At 38.2% G+C, this 22,141-nt stretch overlaps 1 protein-coding gene across 2 annotated transcripts in view; it reads left to right on the top strand.

Moving 5' to 3' along the window:
* The first annotated feature begins 209 nt into the window (after positions 1-209).
* SLC41A1 (solute carrier family 41 member 1) overlaps positions 210-22,141 on the top strand; it is a 36,139-nt gene continuing 14,207 nt past the window's right edge. Inside the window, exons 1-9 of one of the 2 annotated variants that reach the window (XM_081949345.1) lie at positions 210-332; positions 3,594-3,914; positions 4,064-4,932; positions 10,122-10,229; positions 15,140-15,211; positions 16,934-17,078; positions 17,166-17,312; positions 20,948-21,095; positions 21,907-21,986. In XM_081949345.1, the coding sequence (XP_081805471.1) occupies positions 4,558-4,932; positions 10,122-10,229; positions 15,140-15,211; positions 16,934-17,078; positions 17,166-17,312; positions 20,948-21,095; positions 21,907-21,986 (1,075 nt within the window). In that variant the 5' untranslated portion in view covers positions 210-332; positions 3,594-3,914; positions 4,064-4,557. Of the gene's footprint in view, positions 333-3,593; positions 4,933-10,121; positions 10,230-15,139; positions 15,212-16,933; positions 17,079-17,165; positions 17,313-20,947; positions 21,096-21,906; positions 21,987-22,141 lie in introns of both variants that reach the window. The other variant, XM_081949346.1, reaches the window with a different exon arrangement.

Here is a 22,141-nt window from a genome sequence, read left to right as displayed (position 1 = left end):
GCAAAGCCCTCCTCCTCCCCTGCTGCGGTTGGCTGGAACGGCTACCAATCCGCTCCAGGAGTTCGGAATTGTCGTTCGTGTTAGCGGTGTGGAACCAATCATCGGTAAACAAGTGGACAACCATTGGATGCGGGTGATGTCAACTCCACCGAGTGTGGGAGGGGTTTATATTTAACCCGCCTCCCTCCCTCCGCCTCTCTTGCTCTGCTCGCAGCTTCGGCTTCTCGGTCCCAGCTTTAATTGTAAGACAGCGGTTGTAAGGAGAGGTGAGCGAGGGGGAGCTTGGATAGCGGAATCCAGAAGTGGAATCGAGAAGCCGAATTGGGATGCAGGTAGGTGTCATTCGCTGATCAGGTGGAACTAAGGCAAGGTAGTAAGTGGTGGAGTAAAGATGCAGTTTCCAGAAGAGGCTTTAAAAGTATAAAGCAGTGGGGAAGGGAAGGGGATTGTAGTGGGCTATTCAGTGGTGGGCTTTTTTCCGCCTTCCTGCTTGCCTCTCTTTTTCCTCAGTCGTCTTCGCTTTGCACCCAGGACTTGTGTTTCGGTGGGGGGGACCAGCTAGGGAGCTTGATTTATTTTGGATAATGGCTGTAGATGCTGGTTAAAGAAATGGAGTCACCATAAAAGTAGACGGCTCTTCTCATCTTTTTTGGGGGGGGGGGGGGTTACAGTCGCTTATGGGTATCACTTATAGGGGTGCAGTTTTTTGGAGAAGGGGAGGTTATGTTGATAGCAGAGGGAAAAGGAAGGATAAGCAGGTTAGGATGTGTGTTTCGAGTAACCAGGGATCCTTCTCTGGATTGCCTGATAAGGATGCTGACAGCATGGATTAGAGTGCCATAAAGAGCATTAAGGGATGTTTCTAACTAAATTATGCAGAGTAAATCTGACTTTCCGAAGAAGGATGTAAGGTCATCACAAATATCGAGGGCCTGTGGATGGATCCCCAGGATGTGGTCTGCTAAAAGATACTAAGAGAAGAAGGAAATGAGATGCATTGAGATAAAACAGAACATCACTTTCAGAAAGTGTTTTTGAAACTTGATGGTAGCATATTAAGTCATCTATATTTTGTGTAACAATTATTAAGAAGCCACTGCCTAACCGAGACATAATTATTAAATGTGTATGCTATACATCTCTGGGTGACTTGCAACAATCAATTATAGTAAAATAAAAGACATTAAGAGAAAATATGGCAAACACCATGAAGTGAGGGGTTTGACTCTCCCCCACTTAAAGGCTAGGTGAAGATAGCACATTCCAACTTTCTTTGAATATAAAGTTGGATTACATAGCTGTCTGAGAGCTAGTATCCACTCAGTGTTCATTCCTTATGCATTAACTTTCATTTTAACTGGATTTAATGTCTCTTGAAGGCCTTCTTTCAAGAGCATGTTATTTATTGCTTATGCTAGCATAGCAAGTTTCCAGGTTTTTTGCTTGTTAGTTTCATAAATCAGTAATACCAACTGCAAATGGAACATAAGGAAGCTTGGCAGTTTCAAAATTTAATCCAAAAATATTACGCTCATGGACCAGTGGGAGCTCATATACTCTTACATAACTTTGACAATATGGTTGGTGTTCAATGAGTTTAAAAAAACTATTCAGAATGATTTCAGAAAAAATAACAAAATTGCCTACCTAATGACAATATGATTGCTTTTAGAATTTAGTATAAAGCAAAAAAAACATGTTGAGATACAGTGTGGTGAAGTAACTTGTTACCTATAGGATCCCTTGTACACGAATAAAACTACCTCATTAAATTTCTTCATTAAATTGTGTAAGAATTTGGGGAAGTGCACCTACATGAGATGTTGGGGAACTAAAGCTCAAGGAACTCTTACCTGGCCCTCTTGATATAATGAAACTCTGGCTGTTTTTATATAGTACACTAAGTCACATTAGCTTAATCATGATTTAGTCACTGTTATGGATGAATTAATACAGCGTACTAAGCCACAAAACACAATGGTGGGATGGGTTAGATCTTTTAGGTAATAGCCGGGTATGTACACATGTTGGTCAAAAATGAAGTTGGATAATTTGTTGCTCAGTGTATTGCAGTGTATTGCAGTGTACAACCTTTCTAGTGTGACCAATTTATGTTTTAGTGTGTTGCATGACCTTATTAGATAGGATTAATTCAATAAAACATCGATTAGAGTGTTTGTCATCAGAGTCAGAAAACAGAATGCTCTAAAAACTTATGCTCTAAAGCAAAATTTGCTCACAACTGTTAGTTGTTGGAGTAAAAAGCATCAAACACACAGCACAGCAGAGGGCAGTAATGTACATACATTAATACATTCATGTTTCTGCTGTAAATTTCCCTACTTCTATACTTATTCCAGAGAAAAACTGTCAGCGGTTTGGCTTTATGGCCTAAAAATGCTCTGAAGATATAGCTCAGGGGTGGGGAACTGTGGCTCTTTTGCGACTTGTGGACTTCAACTCCCAGAATTCCTGAGGCAGCTATGTTGGTTCTGGAATTCTGGGAGTTGAAGTCCACAAGTCGCAAAAGAGCCACAGTTCCCCACCCCTGATATAGCTTATCAGGTACCTACAACTTCAACAGTATTCACTGGCTGAAGTTACACTAGGTTATTAACAACCAGGGGTGGGTTCCTGCCAGTTCTAACCTCTTCTATAGAAGAGGTTCCACAAATTTAGAACCGGTTCCAGCTCCTATCCCCGCCCGTCTGCACCACGCTTGCCCCGCCCGCTGGTCACTGATTGGCTGGCTCACCAATCGCCCCGCCTGCCTCTGAGAGTCCTATCTAAACTTTAAGGTCTTAAAGCTGTCAAGTTTGAACATTCCTGGGGTTCTTTTCTAAAGGGTTAGGGGTGCAAGGGTCTTGTAACTTGACAGCTTTAAGACTTGCACACTTCAGTGCCAGAGTTCCTGAGCCAACATGACTGGAGGAGGAATTCTGGGAGTTGAAGTCCACAAGTCTTAAAGCTGTCAAGTTTGAACACCCCTGGTTTTTTTTTTCTAAAGGGTTAGGGGTGCAAGAATCTTGTAGCTTGACAGCTTTAAGACTTGCGTGCTTGAAATGCCAGAGTTTCTGAGCCAACATTTTGGTTGCTAAGCAAGAGCGTTGTTAAGTGAGTTTCACTACATTTTACAAGTTGACCACGCCCACCCAGTCACATGACTGCCAAGCCACTCCCACTCTGTCAGATGGCTGGCAAGCTACTCCCACAAAACAGGCACACCTACAGAAGAGGTTCTAAAAAAATTTGAATCCCACCACTGCTAACAACAAATACTATAATAGTCTTATCCTCTAAATGAAATACATTTATGCAATATGTCCTGTGACTGTGATCTATGACTATCTTAAATGACATGTAACATAAAAGAGAGAAGTAGAGGCTGGGCAGATGTGATGTTGACAGCGGAAGCATATGATCCTCTTCCTTTGCAGCTGCTGTTATATTGCCATACGTGTATATATAGGTTTTTTTGCTTTTTACTAGCATAGGGAAAGTAAAGCTAATACACAGGAAGGAAGAACAAAATGAAACAGTTTTTCTACAGTTGTTGAAAAATACATTGTCTTTTCCGTTTTTCTATATTTAAGGTGAGACCAGTATGATCCTCGAAGAGTATGAAATACTTTGACATTGCTAACATTGGACAAGCTTGCAGTGTAAGCCAATCCGGGGACTTCATGCTGCTTTAAATAAAAATCTTAATTGCCGTGGGTTGTAAAGTGCAAGATACCCTTTCAGAGAAAAGGGCGGCTCTTCTTACAGGCAACCAATAACCTAGTTGTCCTACAAGAACATGAACTTGGAGTTTGGAGTCGGCAAGATGTTAACCAAGCCTTTCATAATCATCTAGAGTCACATAGCAGCATGTCAACTCTGACAGAACTAGCATTCTCCATTCTAGAAAAGAGGTAATATAAGAGTTTGATTTTTTTCCCTTCAAACGTCTCAATTGTAGAAACTGACTACAAAGCTGAATTCAGATTTTATTCTATTAATCTTGTTTTTTTTTTTAAAAAAAAAAGCTTGGATCCAAATTCATTTTATTTTATTTTTAAAGACTATTATACAAAGCGCCTTACTGAAGGATCTCTTTTCTCCACTCTGAAGAGCAGCTGAACTGTTCCTAGCAGTCACAGTGAAACAGAACCTGAAATCAGCATACCACTTTGGATTATGTTCTGGAAAATTGCAGACCAAAGAAATCAATAATCTGGGCGTTTTATATTGTGCTTTAAGTGTGTTGGATATTCCTTGCTGGAGGTTAAATTACAAGAAAGGTGAACCGGAGTGGATTTGATTTGATTGGAAACTATTCTAGTTTCTCTGCTGGCTCTGTGTCTGGCAACTCCAGTTCTGAATTGTGCTTGATGGGGGTTTTTCTTAGGGGTGCCAACCTTTCAATTAAGGACAGAATACTAGAGTTGGGGGACTTGGCTTCTATGTGCCAAAAGCCATATCAGCTTAACCCCAAAACAGAAGTCTGCTGTCCTAACAGTTGCCTTCAGTGCTACATAAAGAAGAACTTTGTAATTGTGCAACATAACATCTAAGATGGAACTAAAAGAGGCTCATCATGTCAATGGAGTGGTGCTACCCATTGTGGCTGGGTCTATTGACTGTCTATCCAGCCCCGATCGAGAACATCTCGTTGAGTCTTCTGATTTTTTAGAACCAGAAGGGAGAGGAGGCATGGAAGTGGTGGTGATTGAATCCCGAGCCAATGCAAAAGGGGTACGTGAAGAAGATGCCCTGTTGGAAAATGGCAGTCAAGCTACTGAAAGTGATGATACTAGTACAGACCGGGGCCCAGAACCAACCTCTCCTCTCAAAGAGACTTCTTTTTCTATTGGTCTACAAGTCCTTTTTCCATTCCTGCTGGCAGGGTTTGGAACTGTAGCTGCTGGGATGGTGCTGGATATTGTACAGGTAAGACTGAACTCTTTCACAAAGTATGGTGTGAGATTCTTATGAGTCTGTAAGTCTACTGCAAGTGACTTAATCCCACTCCTTGTATAAGTTAAATCATAATAGAGTATGATTGAGGAACTGCAAATATTCTTTGCCCCTTAATTTTTAAGGTGAGATCCTTATTTAAGAATCAAGAAATAACAGCAACATTTCTGACTCCAGAATAAACCATTTTTCAAATGAAGTAACTGAATTACTATGATTCCAAGGTCACAAGAATTTGTGGTTGGATTGGGTCATAATAAAGTTCAGGATTATACCGTGTTTGTTTCCTTTATTCAGGAGTAGACCTTCAGATTTGCCGAATCTAATTTACGGCTTTTATAAGGAATAGCCAATGGCATACTGTCATCAAGTGATCTTCATTTTAAGTGTTATGTCCAAGGAATAACGGTTATTTCTAAGGCAGTTATAACATTTCCTTCTGTTACATCTATTCAACTGAGCCAGTATTAAATATTATGTTCAGGAAAAAAAAGTGCTTTTGGCCAATGATAAAATGTATCCATTGATATATCACTACTTTTTTAATTAAGTAAAGAGATTGCTGTTGTCTGGGCTTTTACCTCAAAATGCCTTTTTACAGGTAGTCCTGGACTTACAACCACAACTGAGCCCAAAATTTTTATTGCTGAGTGAGACATTTATTAAGTGAGTTTTGTCCCATTTTACAACTTTTCCCCCCACAACTGTTAGCTGAATCAGTGCAGTTAAGTTAGTAACACAGTTAAGTGAATCTGGCTTTCCCATTGACTTTGCTTGCTAGAAGCTTGGTATCTCTTGGTACTAATCAAATGATTGGTTTGCTAAAGGGGTGTGGTAAAGACATGAGTTAAGATGGTTATGCATGAACTCTTAATTCTGAAAAATGCAGAAAGGAGAATGGTCACTGTCCTATTTTGCATACAGTGAAACATCTCTTGAAGCATATTTGGTTGCCTTAATAGAGATGGGAATCTAGTGTTTTTATCATTTCAATTTGAGCCAGTTTTTCAATTTGATGTGGAAGTTCTCTGAACAACTACAATATACAAATTATTATTTGATTTTTTTTTAAATTACCTGCAAGTAGCCCACAATCCTACTGGTCAGAGTATATAGTATTTGGTGAGTTGCTTTGATCACCAAAGTATGCTTATTTATAGATAAAATGTTAGAACTTCTTTGGATAAGTTAAAGCTTCAATGCTGCTCAAGAGCACTAAGCTAATGGATTGTGAGGCACTAAATTTCAGTACCGGAAAAGTTCCATCCAGGAGGGTTGTCTGCATTAATACCTACTTGCCCTTCCACTGCCTAATTCTGGGAATGGTTACTGAGAAATCTATACTATGGTTTCACAGGTCATGTGCTTTGGGTATATCAGGTTTCAGTGTTATTTGCTATTCAGAAGATGCCCTTTCCCAAGTAAAAATACATAATTCATTATTGGTATTTGCAATGGTGTGTGAAAATACAGGTAACATAACTAAGGGTAGTTGAATTTGTTAAAGCTTGTTTTGCTGCTGTTACAGGTTTGTGTGCCAAATATACCAGAGTGGCATGCATGACATTTCCATTACTTACATAATCCTTTTACTTATTTATCTAATTGTCCTGAGACACAAAGCTGAACTAATGTCTAATGATAGTAATTTTCCTCCTATTTTGCTTGTAATGATCACTCATAGGAGGTGAACTATAAATAATGTGTTGCCTGAGGTAGAATACGTGCAGTTCATATCCTCTTCCTTCCCTTCCTTTCCATCCTTTTGAGGTGATTTGAGAAATTTGTCTGGTCTTTGGATGTTGAAATCAGAACAAATTTCCTTTCATGGAACAAATGTAATGTCCTGTGAATGGGAATTGATGAGAGCCAACATGTAATTACAGGAATAGGATGTAATTAATTCAAAAATACAAAATTGCTATTGAGCAAGTCTTGTAACAAGTATTAAGGGTTCAGTATGATCCATGTCTTTTTATTTATTTAAGCGTTTCAAGTAGATAAGCGGCCTGTACAGCCTCTTAAACAAGCATGAATATTGATATAGATGGATTTTTATGTGTCAGATAATTTAGATTCCCTTTAAAGACAAAAGTAGTTGATGAATGAATTGGGCTTTGTTTATGGTACTTGGAATAGATCATCCATTTTGAGGTTTTATAGTTACAGATTAGAGTAGAAAATTATTTTGCATAATTTTAAACATATTTCACTTTAGCTAGTTGAAAATTGCAGAGGGATAAAGGGATGGGCCTAAAATATATGGACTTGTTATTGGAGGGCCATACCTATTTTCCATCCTTTTAAATCTAAGGCAAGTCTTTTCTCTTAATTGTCATTCAAAACAACTAATTATTTAAAAACACAAAATGTACATTGAACAAATAAATGTAACAATGCATTCTGGCAGCTGAAATTTTCCCCTTTCCTTTCACCAAAGTATTGTTTTTTTTAACTGTAAGACATTGTGATTCTGAATGGATTCAGTAGCACACAGATGCAATAAATGTGCACATAAATGTTGTCGGATGTAATCCCACTGCTTTCATGTGTGTAGAAACTGAGATATTCAACCAAGAAGTGGTTGTGTTGCATGTCTCTGCCAGTCAGCACTAAAAATAATCATTGAGATAGAAGTGCATGTTGGCTGGCCTCAGTCCATGACTTTTAAAAGATTGCACTACAGCGGGTAAATAATATCTGTAGAGGTCATGGTTTAATATCCTTTTTCTATGAGTAAAAAGTAACACAAACTTCATAGATACCTTCCTTTTAATATTTTTAGTTTTAACTGAGAAAACTATGTTTTTGAAGAACAGATCTCTCTGTTGATAGAAGAGAGTCAGTGGTTTCCTGAGAATGTTATTCTCAGCCCCAAATGCTTTCTGTATCTTCAGCTGTGAATTGATTACTTGTTTCTAAGCATAGTTAAGATCTTGTGTTCATATCCTAAATCTTTTGGAATTTCAGGGAAAAGAAATGTTTGTAATCTTTGTAATCTGATAGAATTTAACCAATGATCATATTTTATTGTCCAAGTACAACTGATCTTTATAGCAGATAGATATTGGGCCATAGTTATTGCATTGTAGGAGCCAATCAGGATAATACTAAAAAGTAATAATAAAGTAAAAGTAAAGACATATCTAACAGCTATACTTTTATATCTACACTTCTATATCAGTGTGGGTAAAGTAACAACAAAATTTCACTTCAAAAGTACTGATATATCCTGACCTAGCAAGCACAAACTTGAAAAGAAGTTCATGGAAGTCTTATTGCTAAGGTGTTGTGTAAATTCAGCAACTGTAGCTTAATCAGCAACCATGATTAACTAAACAGTGGTTTATTGCAATGTGTGAATCTAGCCATTATGATAGAAACCGATGATGAAGATTTAAAAGAAAGATTTAGACAAATCTAAGAAAGATAAGAATTTCAGTGGTTATGCCTTTTATAGGTAGTTCAGGATAGAGACAATAGACTACTCAATATAGTTGTTGAGGAACAATGCCTTCCTCAACAACTATATGGAGTCATATCCTTCTTGTGGATTGCCCGTAAGCATCTTGTTGGCTGCGGGGGATACAGAATGCTGGATTAGATCCAGCACAGCTCCTCTTGGGGTCTTAACTCAGGCATCCATCCTTACTGGAAAGTTAACTTTGTGTTATTTTGAAGGCCTTCTCTGCGGCCTTTGTGGCTTTCTTTTCTCTTCCAAAAACTCTTTGCTCTGTAATTATCATTGTTGAAGAAAACCATGTTTTGCCCTTTATATAGACTGTTCAAGTTTATCCTGGAAGGGACAGGATGTTTACAAGTCTTTGGATGAGTGGAAATGAGTTTGTCTGTTAGTTACCTCAATTTTTCCTTTGCCCATATTTGTTTATATAAGTTTTAATTGGAAAGTGGACCCTGTAACCTCTTTATGGGAAGAAAGGCAAGACATAAGGAAAATAATGCAGAATGTGGGGGAAATACCTTCTTATTGCTGCTCCTGATCTAGAGTTCTGAACTACCATATTTAACTCCTACCTACATCAGATAACCGATGCATCTCAAAAGATGCAATTTTATCCATGTTTACATGCTCAACTCTGATCAATGAATTTTACTCCCAGGACCTTGCAGACCAGATTGTAGCTTTAATCACTTTGAATTCTGTAATTACACCTTGACTGCCAAAAAGTAGGCATTATGTGAACAATTTTGTCTTATTTGGAACTCATGAGACATTGGTAGTAAGATGTTATTCTGTGACATTTTAATCTTCTACCAAGAATTGAACTCATGAACCTTTGAACTTTAGATGTTTATATAGATTGTATTAATTTTAGGAGCTCTTTGGGATTTGTAGGAAATAATATATCAAATCTGTTAGAATGGTATATATCAGTGTTGGCTAACCTTTTGGGCACTGAGTGCCGAAACAGAAGCGCACGCACATGGTGGGGGAGTGCCGGAAAGCGGAAGAGCAATTCCCTGGCACAGACACGCAAGAGTACCAGAAACCAGAAGAGCAGTTCCTTGGTGTGCCTGTGAGCACTGAGAAGCTGTGCTTCCAGTTTCCAGCATGCGCGCCAGTCACCTGGTCTTCTGGTTTCTGGTGCACATGTGCGCATGAAGGCAGCTGGCCAGCGTGCATGTACGTACCAGAAATAGGAAGCTCAGCTTCCCAGTGCACGCATGCATGCCAGGAAGCTGTTCTTCCAGTTTCCAGCACTCCCATGCAGAACTCGGAAGAGTAATGGGCAACGGCTGGCGTGCCTGCAGAGATGGTTCTATGTGCCATAGGTTTGCCATCAGGGACATATATATTCTACCTTCACTTAAGCTCTCAAAGTAGAGAGATACAGATGTATCATGAGGACGATGCCAGCCCCATTCCAACCGTACCAATTGGAATGGGATTTGAAACCCACCACTGCCCTATATCAACATAAAAATAACTTATTCTATTGTCCAAGCATAGCCAAATATCTTCTGTTCTAAGTAGCAGTACATCAATAACAAGACATGTTCTTTTTCTGATAGCCAGGCTGCTTTGGCAGAATCTCTTGGTAAGTGTTGAAAAATCTTAGAAATTGTAATGATATATTTGAAAAATAAGCCTTTGCTGAACAATCTCTTACTAGAACCTGATGATTTCCTTGGTTTTACAGCACTGGGATGTCTTCAAGTATGTGACTGAAGTATTTATCCTGGTTCCAGCTCTCTTGGGTCTGAAAGGGAATTTGGAGATGACATTAGCTTCTCGCCTTTCTACTGCTGTGAGTATTTTGATAATTTATCAAGAGAATTTTGCTTTTAAAAAAATAGTGTAAGCTCACATTTTGCTAATTTTCATTCTTTCTTATTTTCTTTCTTTTCTTTTGTGCTTTACGTCAAGTTCCAAGATCACTGGTTGTATGACTACCTCCTCTTCTGAGATATGATGACTGATTTGATAGTTTTGTAATTTTCCAAACTTCTCAACTGCCATTATTTCAGCATACAAAAGCAGATTCTACTTAAATTTCAATACCGTGCGCATGCCCCCACCCTACCTCATTTTGGGCCTTGAAGGCCTCCTGCAGCAACCTGGAAACCCAAATGTGGCACAGAAGGGCCACGCATGCTGCCCCGCTCCACGTTTTGGGCCTGGAAGACATCCTGCACCAACCTGGAAGCCAAAAAGGGGTTTGGGGGTGCTGCACGAGGCCCCAAAATGCAATGCGAGAGTCCCGTGCATGTGCCCTGTGCATGCACTCACATCCGTGCATATGCCCCATGCATGCGCGGCAGAGACCTGAAGAGCAGCTGGCCGGCAAGAGGCACGTGTGCATGCGCAGTGGAGCTGAGCTGGGGCGACAACTGGTGTGCCTGCAGAGAAGGCTCTGCATGCCACCTATGGCACACATGCCATAGCTTCGCCATCATGGTCTTAGCCTACTCAATTCTATGAGGTTGAATAATTCAGAGTAAACATTCTCCTACTGACCTTTAAGATCCAAAAGAAAACAAAGTTTCTTTGCTAAATAGAGAGAAATGTTGTAATAACCTATTGCTTGAGAATGATGAGTGATTCCTAGGTGATGAGCCAGATGATTAGGTCTTGGAAGTATCTCTTTATGTTGAAAATTGCGTTACTTGAAGAAGGGTGGGATTCTGATAAAAATATTCTTAACTATGGATATTTGTTTTTTCTATGACAGCTAAAGCGGCAGTCTATCTTTTTAAGGATGAACGGCTGACATATAAAAGCAATTTAGGAATCATGAGAGAAATGTAAAGTTGCTGGTGTATGGCACAAACTGCAAGATTGCAAATAACCTCAAAAGGAATGGTTTTGGGCAGCCAAAACAAAAATCTAAGTTTCAAAGTTAGAAGTGGGATATTTTGTTATTGTTGTTTTAAAGTTGAGGTGGGGATGGTGCAGGAAAGATCTGTAAGACACTGGAGCAGTTAAATATTTCTTAATCAAATCCAATTTTTTTGCCATTTTTCTCCCTCACTCTCATTTCTTGTATTCAGCAAATATCAGGTTAATTATATCTTTGACAGGTTAGTCTACTTCAACCCTTTAGGATCTGTGAATGAAACTGGCATGCCCAATATGAAGTAGCAGTAATAGTAAGCTTTAGTACAATAATTGGCCAATTCAAAAAGCAAATAAATTCTGAGACAATAAAAAGCATAATAAAACTTAATGATTGTAATACCGATATAATCAAAGTATGGTGTAGCTATAAACTTAGATAGATTGATCTAGCAAAATACTGGTTACTGCTTCAGGAATTCTTTCATCACAGGGACAAAATCTTGGTTCAAATGGAATACCAATCAGTAATGAACACCAAAGCTGAAGGGCAATCAATCAATACAACTGGCCTATTAGAGTTCTTAAAATATGCTATAAGAGAACTGTAGTAGAAATGTAATAACATTTGGTTTTCAATGGCTTAGATCAGGGATCCTCAATCTTTTTAAACAGGGGACCAATTCACAGTTCCTCAGACTGTTGTGGGGCTGGACCAGCTGGGTGGGCATGGCTAGGTGGTCATGGGACTGGGTGGGTGTGTCCAATTTAGCAGTACAAACAATACACACAAATTAAACTTTAATGTGTTTTGCTCCTAGGGATGGAAAGCAGTTAGTGAAGGGATGTGGCTGCCTTGAGGTGTGCATGAGGGACTTCTGTTTGTGTGTGTGTCCTTCTCTCTAGAGGCCGGGGCCTCCAGTACCACTCTGCCACCCAAAAACAGGCCTGTTTTTGGCCGCCAGAAGGTGGGTGAGGGCGTTGGGTAGGTGGGGCGATATGGGCGGGGCAGCTCATGGTCCTGCACAGGCCGGATTAATGGCTTCAACGGGCTGTATCCGGGCCGTAGGCTGTAGTTTGAGGACCCCTGGCTTAGTTCATAATTTTACTAAGCTGGGTTTTGTTAAGGGCAACATATATGTTAACCAAAAACAGTGTGAGAGGTATGACCCTGGCCTGTTAATTGTCTGCCTATTTATAATGTATGATCCCAATTAGCAGATTAATTTACACTGATTTCGAGATGCATCCTCAATTTGTACTCATGGTTTGAACGCTGCATAAATCTATGAATGGTCATTCTAGATATATGAAAACAGGTTCATATTTTTCACAGATTGTCTGATTTTGGCAAAGTACGATGTGAGTATGGAGCCATTGTGGTTGATAAAGTAGGGCTTATCACTTAATATTACATATGAACATTGTCAAAGATGGCTTATTCCACTGCCTAAAGTTAAAAGTAAACACAGCTTAGTACAATACATACGAACCTATATATGTAATCCTGGTTATTATAGTGCAGAAAATATTCCCCAACTTGAAGCTCCTTCATGATACTGCTACCTTCTGCAATTGTTTCTTTGGCAGTTAACAGATACCCATTATGGGGAGTGCTTGCCCTGTACAAATGTTATAACCTTAAACCAAGTATGGAACTTCGCAGTTGTTTCTTATTGACCTTGACTTGAGAACTGTTTCCTTCCTCAGTCCTTGGAGCTGTGCTTCTATGGAACATGAGTCACAGTTTGATCACTGAAGCTCTTGCTGTGTTCCAACAAAGCTGAAAGATGCTGGCAACAAGAGGAGCTTGGCTGGGAAACAAATAAGCTTTTTATTCTCTCTCATCCTCTTCTTGTTGCTTTGCCTCTGCCATGGGGGTGCAGGGAAAGCATGTGCTATTTATTACTGCATTAATATGTTGTATGAGGGAATTCCCCATACAGAGACCTGAATGCTTCCTCAGCATTGAAGTCTGTGCAAGAAGAATGACTTCCAGCTTACCAATTACACTGAAACTGCATCACGTGGGATTTAAAAGTGTTGCTCTTATTCACAATAAGGTTTTGTGAGTTTGCGCTAGGAGTAAGTTATGACTTCAAAGAGTATCCCCTTTCCCTTGAAAGGGCTTAAATATATGTATGTTAAAATTACGTGAACTCTCCTAATCAAAGCCCTCCAAGGGAGGTTCAACAGTCATAGGAAGCATTTTGGAGCGTCTTTTAAAAATCAGTTTGCTTGATCTTTATGCTGCATGCAAAAGAAGCTTAGAATTCCTTCCAAGTTCTCATTTGATGTGCATTAACACTACCAAAATAATTGTCTTATGTTACTTAAGAAAGGAAAACACATTCATCCTATACAGGAGATTAAACGTTTGTTTTTGCCAGTAGCCAAGTTATGTGGATCACTAACCTAATTGCAAAAGAACAAGGAATCCCTGAGCCAAATTCAACAGTAGAACTAAATGCAATTTTGTAAGCTGAATGACTTGTGTCCTACCTTTCTCTTTGGACCTTGCCAGATTTGGGACTGCCAGCAGCTTTATGTGTCTTTTTTTCTGAAGCAGATCTGTTTCCCGTGATGTTTTCCTTTCTGTTGGTACTGGTGAAACATGAAAGAAGCATAAATGAGACAAAGAGCCAGTTTGCCTAGTAGACGGGCAAACATAAATGTGAAAAGGGGAATTATAGAAAAGTCTGGTAATCATTCTTTGGTCACTGATGTAACATTGTCCCATTGCCATGAGTAAGTGCTGTTCCTGCCCTGATGATCTTCGTACATTCATATTACATTTTGATTTAAGATTATGTACTTAAGCCATTATATTTTATCATGGCTTGTTATGAACTATACATGGCCATAGTGAGTTCACCCAGGCTGAGCCAATAACAAGCTGTTATGTCTGAATATTAAATTTTAACCATGCCCAACGTAGAGTGGATGTGATTCATGATTGATGGCTGCTTTAATGCTTTTGTCTACGTATCCATTTATATCTAGCCCATATTCCATTAAAAGCAATAAAACAACAGGATTTCACTGGTTGAAATACTGGGAGATTAGGTTGATGGCTCTACAGAGAGAGCACTTATGGAACTCATTATTTTGAATAAAAATAGCCATAATGATAACAGTAATTAACCTGTATTTGAGATACACATACACATATTTTGTGCATATATTCATACAACGTATATTTGAACTTGGGGAAAAAGAGAAATATTTGATATAAATGCACTAATTCAAATGATCTTAAAAGATTAATATGTAACTGAAAGCAAGAGTTTTCTTTTTGAGTTGATGGATAAACAGCTGGGGAAAAAGTCATAGAACTTTATGCTATAATGATCATGCTGAAGTTATCCTGTGTAAAAACAAAGATGAAAAGATTCAGTATTACCCACAATGGAGGAATGGTTGGTGAAGATGATGAAACTTGCAGAGATGTTTAAATTCCTTGATTAGAGAAAGGGTAATATTTTTATTGTTGACTGGAAATACACATTCTCTATTTTATACACATCTTGCATAAAATAGAAAAAAATGAACATATGATTTATGATTCTTGATTATTAGAGAAAAAATAATTACAGATAATTATAATAATTATTGCACTATTTTCCCCCTTTTTTATTCTGTATTAATTTTATTAGTTGTTAATCTCTTTTGAAAAATATTTTATAAAATCTATATTAAAAAGGAATATGATGAACAAGACACTTGCTGAAGCAGTAAATCTAGAGTTGTAATGATGAGTCTATCTTCCTGTTCATAATACTTCTGTGCTTATCATACCGAATAAATTTTAAATAATCCAGGAAGCATCACTTCATCTATTTATTTTTAATCTTTCTCTTTCTCTCTGTCTCTTTTTTGTAGGCTAACATAGGACAAATGGACACACCAAAAGAGCTCTGGAAGATGATAATAGGGAACATGGCTCTGATACAGGTGAATTTTGGAGAAACTGACACTATTTCCTGAAAGGAGGCAGGGAAAAAAACCTAGTAGGGGAGGGGAAATCCCAGTTTTCTACTATTGGGCAATTTCTGGATACATCTGTCATATAGCCATATGATCAAAGAATATTCAGCAATCTTTTGGCAATCACTACTGCCACAACCTAGAAAAAGTTTCTGTTAAAGTGTAATAGAAGACCGTTCTGAGTCCTTCCCTGTGACTCAGCAAAAGAATCATGATTTATGAGTGATGTCAGGAACCTGAGGAAGTACCGGTTTGAAGCAGTAGAGAGGCTTCCTTACTTAGGACACCCAATAATTTCTATCATCTGTCACCACATTTAGAATGACATTTGCTAGTCTCTGAAATGATTCCATGTAAGTGAGAATACAGTTTGTTCTTCATGAGGCTGCCACTGAAGATCACTTGGCAACTGCAACTAAAACTGTTATTTCAGTAGAGTAACAACTATCTTTCAGGACCAGCACTGACTGCCAGTAGATGATAAGCAGGTGCAGTTCAAATAATCTGAACCTTTCTTATGTTGGGAATCATTTTTATAAGTAGAATTTTTCTGTCTTAAGCAGTTTGGGTAAGATGGTGAACCCCAATACTTCCGGGGACTCCAAGGATGAGCTTTGCAATAGAATGGCTTGACTGCCAGAATCAGATTGAGCCTCATCCTGTTTTCCTTTAGAAGATCAGCGAAAACAGTTTTCTTCCATGGATGAGTTTCAACTGGGTACCAGGATACTGTATACAGATAATCCTTGACTTATGACCACAATTGAGCCCAAAATTTATGTTTCCACGTGTGAAATTTGTTAAGTGAGGTTTGACCCATTTTATGATTTTTCTTACTACATTTGTTAAATGAGTCACTGCAGTTGTTAAGTTAGTAACATGGTTGTTAAGCAAATTTGGCTTCCCCGTTGAATTTGTTTGTCAGAAGGTTGCAAAAGATGATCATATGACCCTGAGACACTGCAACCGTCATAAATATGAACCGGTTATTAAGCATCCAAATGTAAATCACGTGACCATGGAGATGCTGCAATGGTCATAAGTGTGGGAAATGGTCATAAGTCACTTTCTTCGGTGCCATTGGAACTTGAAATGGTCATTAAATGAACTGTTGTGTCAGGGTTCCAAATAGCATCCTCTATGAAATAATATGTCAAAGCAAGAAGTTCCTCCAAACATCAATTTATTAGAAGAGCCATGTTGGCACATCTGGGAAAACCCAAATCTGAAAGCTTCCAGGTTTTTCCCACCCAATTGAAAGTTCAAGACCCTGCCCCAGCACCCACAAGTGCATCAAATGGTCCAATCAGTTACTGCCGTTGATGAAGATTCCTCCCATCCACATCCATCCAGGTGCAGGGATAAGGCAACCTTGACTTTCTGAGAAGGAATGTTATTATGGCTACACATCTCCCAAGCTCCATACCATCCCCCCTCCCAGTTTCCCATAGTAACTATGTTTGAATATGTGGCAGGCTTGAGGCCCTATCCCCTGATGGCTTTCAAGCCTAACAGTAAGTCAAAGACTACCTGTATTGTTTTTTATATTTTATTATTAATGGGTGTTATGATTTATCTATGTGAGTTACCTAATATGTGATTAATCAAGCAGCATATTTTTTTAATCAATAAACAAAATTTCTAATCAATAAAGATTTCCCTGCAAATAAAAATAGCTGCATTTTCTAGGTTCAAGCAACAGTTGTTGGTTTTCTGGCTTCAATTGCTGCAGTGATATTTGGCTGGATCCCAGATGGACACTTCAGCGTTGGCCATGCTATTCTCCTTTGTGCCAGTAGTGTGGCCACTGCCTTCATTGCCTCTCTTGTGCTGGGTAAGAAACAAAAGCTTCCATGAGAAAGAGATTTCATCTGCAGTTCATTGTGTAGTAACACTAACATCTCCTTTCTATGGGCTCTAGGCATGATCATGATTGGCGTAATCATTGGTTCCAGAAAGATGGGTATCAATCCTGACAATGTGGCTACGCCTATTGCTGCCAGTCTTGGTGACCTCATTACTCTGGCTCTGCTTTCTGGGATAAGCTGGGGCCTCTATATAGAACTGGGTAAGATTGTGAAGACTACATTGTTCAGTAGGAAACACCGTATGTGCCAAAATTTTATAGTATTTAAATGTTCGTTTCCATTGATCTATTTTTAAGCTCTAATTGTATCATTGTAATACTTTCACGTTTTACTTTTTAGTAATACAGAGAAGGTACAGACTACCAGTCTTAGTTACACATGTGACACATGCAGTATTCCCAGCTAACAATAAGAACTATACCAGTCAATCTTGGCATTTTGGGGCCAATATGCCAATTATGATGTAGAATATTACAAGCATTGAAAGTATGAGAGGGTTGAAAGGGTTGCATGGTGAATAAAAGAGACAGGAGATGAGAAAAAATGCATATAAGAAAATGATTGCCAAAAAAAGGATAGATGGGATATATTGTATGATGTGTCTTTTTAAAAAGCTAATTGCAAAGAAAGTAATCAAAAAGAGTAAGGAAGAGCTATGAATAAAAGAGGCAGAGAAAATGCAGAGTAATTTTGATGAAAATAAAGAATTGTGTTGGAAGTGGGTAAAAAATTGAGAAGGGTCTAGCAAAGGGATTGGTATGAAAAATGTGATGAAATGATTAAAGTGAAGTAAGGGAATGAAGAAAGAAGAATTTAATAGATCTGTATGGAAGTATGTATTATGTTGGAGTTGTAATTGAAATGAACGCTGTAAATGTTAGTGTTCAGGGAAAAATGTGAGAACAGTTAACAATGTGAAGATTGCAGGTATAAATGTGACTACTAGAGAATGCTAAAAATAAATACAGTTTTCTTATGGAGTGGCTGTATAATTTGAGTAGCAAGAAATACGCATGTGCATTTATGTCTGATGATAGGAAGAATGTTAGCATTGTTCATATAAATATCTTGGTCTTCCTATGTTTGTTCCGCGTTGGTATTTTTGTGACTCTTGAATTTGGATAGAGTAATAATTTTCAAAGATATTAATAAAATACTAAGTAATGTACCAGATTATCTGCTAGTGAAGAACTTTGAATTTTTCCATTATGGCGTATACAATAACTTTTAAAAAATGTTTTGCTCCACTGGAAAGATACTACCATTCCATACTTAAAATATAAGTCATGCTTTCCCTCTCTTTCTTTGAATTTACTCCATCAATTATCACTCCATGTGGTCAAGGTTCAATTAGAGTTAAAAACTCTTCCAACTCTGTTATCCTGTTATTCAACCAATGTCGTTGTATACATGATGTTCAATGACAATAAAGGCTGTACTATACTATAACCTAGTAGCTTTTATGTTTGCATAGCAATGTATATGGTTTTTTTTTACATATGGCCTGGATGTCGTGGCAGTTTTTCTGTCATTTCTTTTTGTATAATATGGCAAAATGTTTCCCAGGGAAAGGGAAAACAGCAAGAGGTTTACAGTGGATTAGCTTGTTAAGTGAACCTAGAAAAATATTTGGCAAAATTCTGATTGAAATAAGAGGAAAAGGCTGGCTGTGAAGAAACTTCAGAAAGTACATTGTGGTTTTATGCTCAGCAGGAGGTGTTCATACCAGATTTTGCTCTTTAGAAAGTCCACTGAGAAACATATAATAGAAGAGGGGAAAAAATTCCTTGTTTCTTTAAATAGATATGTCTATTCTTCTAAATAGATAAATATATAAAGTAGTGTTTGTGGTAATATTAGAGCCACATTGGCTGGGTGCGTGAACTTATGAAAATATCTCTATCCAGATGATATAGCTACATATAATTTTCTGTCGCTCCAGTACATGTCATGAGATATATAACAATATGTTGAATGCCGTAGAAATGGGATACTTCAAAAGTGTGTGTGTGATAAAACAAAAAGGAATGAATGGATGCTAAATGAATAAGTAAAAGGAAATATGAAAGACATTTGTTGAATTGGTTCAATCATTTAGAGAGAATGTATGTGTATTCAAATCACGAAACAAATATATGAACGAATGAATACATTGAGTGGAAGAAGAGTGAGAAAGTTATAGTTAGATGGAACTGATGAATGGAATTGATTAGATCTTCAAAAAAATGAAGGGTGACAAATTTAAACCTAAGATAAGGAAGTGGCACATGCATATTTAATTTATTTATTTATAAAATAGGTTTTTATCTTGCCTTTATTACTTTATAGGTCAGGGGTGTCCAAACTTGGGAACTTTAAGACTTGTGGACTTCAACTCCCAGAATTCCCCAGCCAGCATGGCTGGCTGGGGAATTCTGGGAGTTGAAGTCCACAAGTCTTAAAGTTCCCAAGTTTGGGCACCCCTGTTATAGGTAATTCAAGGCAACCTCCTTTCTCCTATTTCTGCAACAACAATCCTGTGAGGCTGAAAGAGGGTGACTGGCTCAAAGGTATTCAGTCAGCTTTTATGCCTTTCATTTCTCATTAGAACCCAGTCTTCTGGTTTCTAGGCCAGCACTTTAACCACTACACCAAACTGGCACATGGTAGAAACAAGTATAATTTTCAAAGATGGAAAGATATGAACAGGGTAAACATATTGATGTAAATCTATTTTATTTATTTTTTCTTATCTCATGCCTTCCTTATTTGTTTTTTACTCCTTGGGTATGATGTTGCTTGCCCTTAAAGGGAATAGGGCAATACATATATTACAAGTAATATCAGTCTTAATAATGGAGGTTTAGTACAAATGTGGGTATTTGTTTCTGTGTATGTAGAACAATTGACTCTTTGTCTCTTCTGGGATTCTTTTCATTGAGCAATTGGTACCGTAGTAATGATCTTAGACAGGAGGATTAGTCCAACTGAAGCAAATGTTCTCTGCCTGCCTTCCTCTCACTTCTGAGATCTTCCCTAATGGAAAGAGAAAAGGAACTATCTGATCGCATTATTTGCATATCAAGGGGCAATCTTAGCATTGCATTACCAGTCTACCCACCTTTCTGGATAAATGGGGATGTGCTGAGGCACAACAATACTTGCCTATAAATCAGCATCTTCGGAGCATCCACAGCAAGTTAAGGAGTGAAATGTTTCATCATGCTTTCTGAAACGGGTTTTTTGGATTCAAATCTGAAGCGTTGCATAGCTACCATACAGTAGTATATAGTAAAAATTACAATTTGGTGTAGTGATTAAGGCAGCAGACTAGCAGCTGGGAGACTGTGAGTTCTAGTCCCACCTTAGGTGATCTTGGGCCAGTCATTGTCTCAGCCCCAGGAAACTAGCAATGGCAAGCCACTTCTGAAATCTTGCCAGGAAAGCTGCATAGACTTGTCCAAGCAGTTACTAAGAGACCATCCTGACTTGAAGGGACAAAAAAAATCTCCCAGCAACCCATAAAGTGGAAGCTTGTCTGTGCAAATTGCAAAATGGGTGCTACTTCTTCAGCTAAAATAACAATTATACTACATAAGTATCTTGTTTACATATACTGTAGGGACAGTATTTGTAGTTCTAAGATATAGGTGTGGGATATATATTTAGGAATCTGTGTTCATTAAAACAAATTATAGATAGTTTGTGTATTAAACTCTTCTGCCTGTGGCTAAAAAGGAATGATTGTCGTCTTTAGGTAACACATGATAAATATTTCACTTGCCACTTTGTTATTCTGCTGTATCTGCTGTGCACTGGTTGTTCACTCAAATCCATTTTTCTTCTTTCTATCTAGAAGACAAGCCTTATGTGAATCCCTTGGTGTGTGCTTTTTTTGTTGCATTGCTACCTCTTTGGATCATCATTGCTAAGCGGAATCCAGCAACCCAGGAGGTACTATATTCTGGCTGGGAACCAGTCATCATTGCCATGGCAATTAGCAGGTATGAATAGCAATAGCGCTTAGACTCATACCGCTACATAGTGCTTTACAGCCCTCTTCAAGCGGTTTACAGAGTCAGCATATTTCCCCAACAATCTGAGTTCTCATTTTACCAACCTGGGAAGGATGGAATGCTGAATCAACCTTGAGCTGGTGAGGATTGAACTCCTGGCAGTGAGCTGAATTAGCCTGCAATACTTCATTCTAACCACTGTGCCACCACTACTCATGAAGACTGCAAGGTTACCCTCCTCTCTTCATGAGAGTGTATCCTGGGCTAAGTGAGCTGAAAAGGCAAAACAGATGTTTGCATTTTTTGATTCAACATATTTGTGTCCATTTGAAGGCTGAAGTGTGTTAAAAAGCCCATTTAGATATGTAATTATTATTTCATTTCCATACTTAACCTAGCTAAGTATTAGTATTGTATACTATATCACCCATGACCCCTTGGGTCATCGTTTCAGAGATATTTTCTTAACCAGATTCCTCCTCAATGCCTTCAACAATAGCAGACCTAATGTACTTTAAAAAATTATTAAAAATTCAGGGAGATATTAAGATATGTATCGTGTTTCCCTGAAAATAAGGCCCTGTCTTATATTTTTTTTGCCACCAAAAAAGACACCAGGTCTTATTGGGGGGGGTGTCACCCACTGACACACCTCACTTGCGCGCATGGCCCCAGCCTCAGAAGCAATATTTTCCAGGCATCACAAAAAATAAAAAACACGTTTTTGAGGCTGTAGCAGAATTCTTTTATGCAGTTGGCTATTATATCTTCCAATTTTTTTCAATGTTTCTTTTTTCAGTGTTGGAGGATTGATATTGGATAAAACAGTGTCAGATCCAAATTTTGCAGGGATGGCAGTCTTTACTCCTGTTATAAATGGTGAGCTGTTCTTCATTTTAAGCAATCAACTTCAATATATTTAACACTTGGTGAGAGAGAGAGTGGGATATTAAATACTCAATTCCTGTATGTTGTGGGAATGAAAACTCACATGATTTATCTTGCATCTAGTCCATGGGTAGAAACTGCAGCTT

This window comes from Natrix helvetica (genome assembly GCF_964273705.1).
Source record: "Natrix helvetica genome assembly, chromosome: 3".
In the NCBI taxonomy this organism is placed as follows: Eukaryota; Metazoa; Chordata; class Lepidosauria; order Squamata; family Natricidae; genus Natrix; species Natrix helvetica.
Note: the sequence above shows the minus strand (reverse complement) of the source record. Positions and strands in the feature narration are given on the sequence as shown.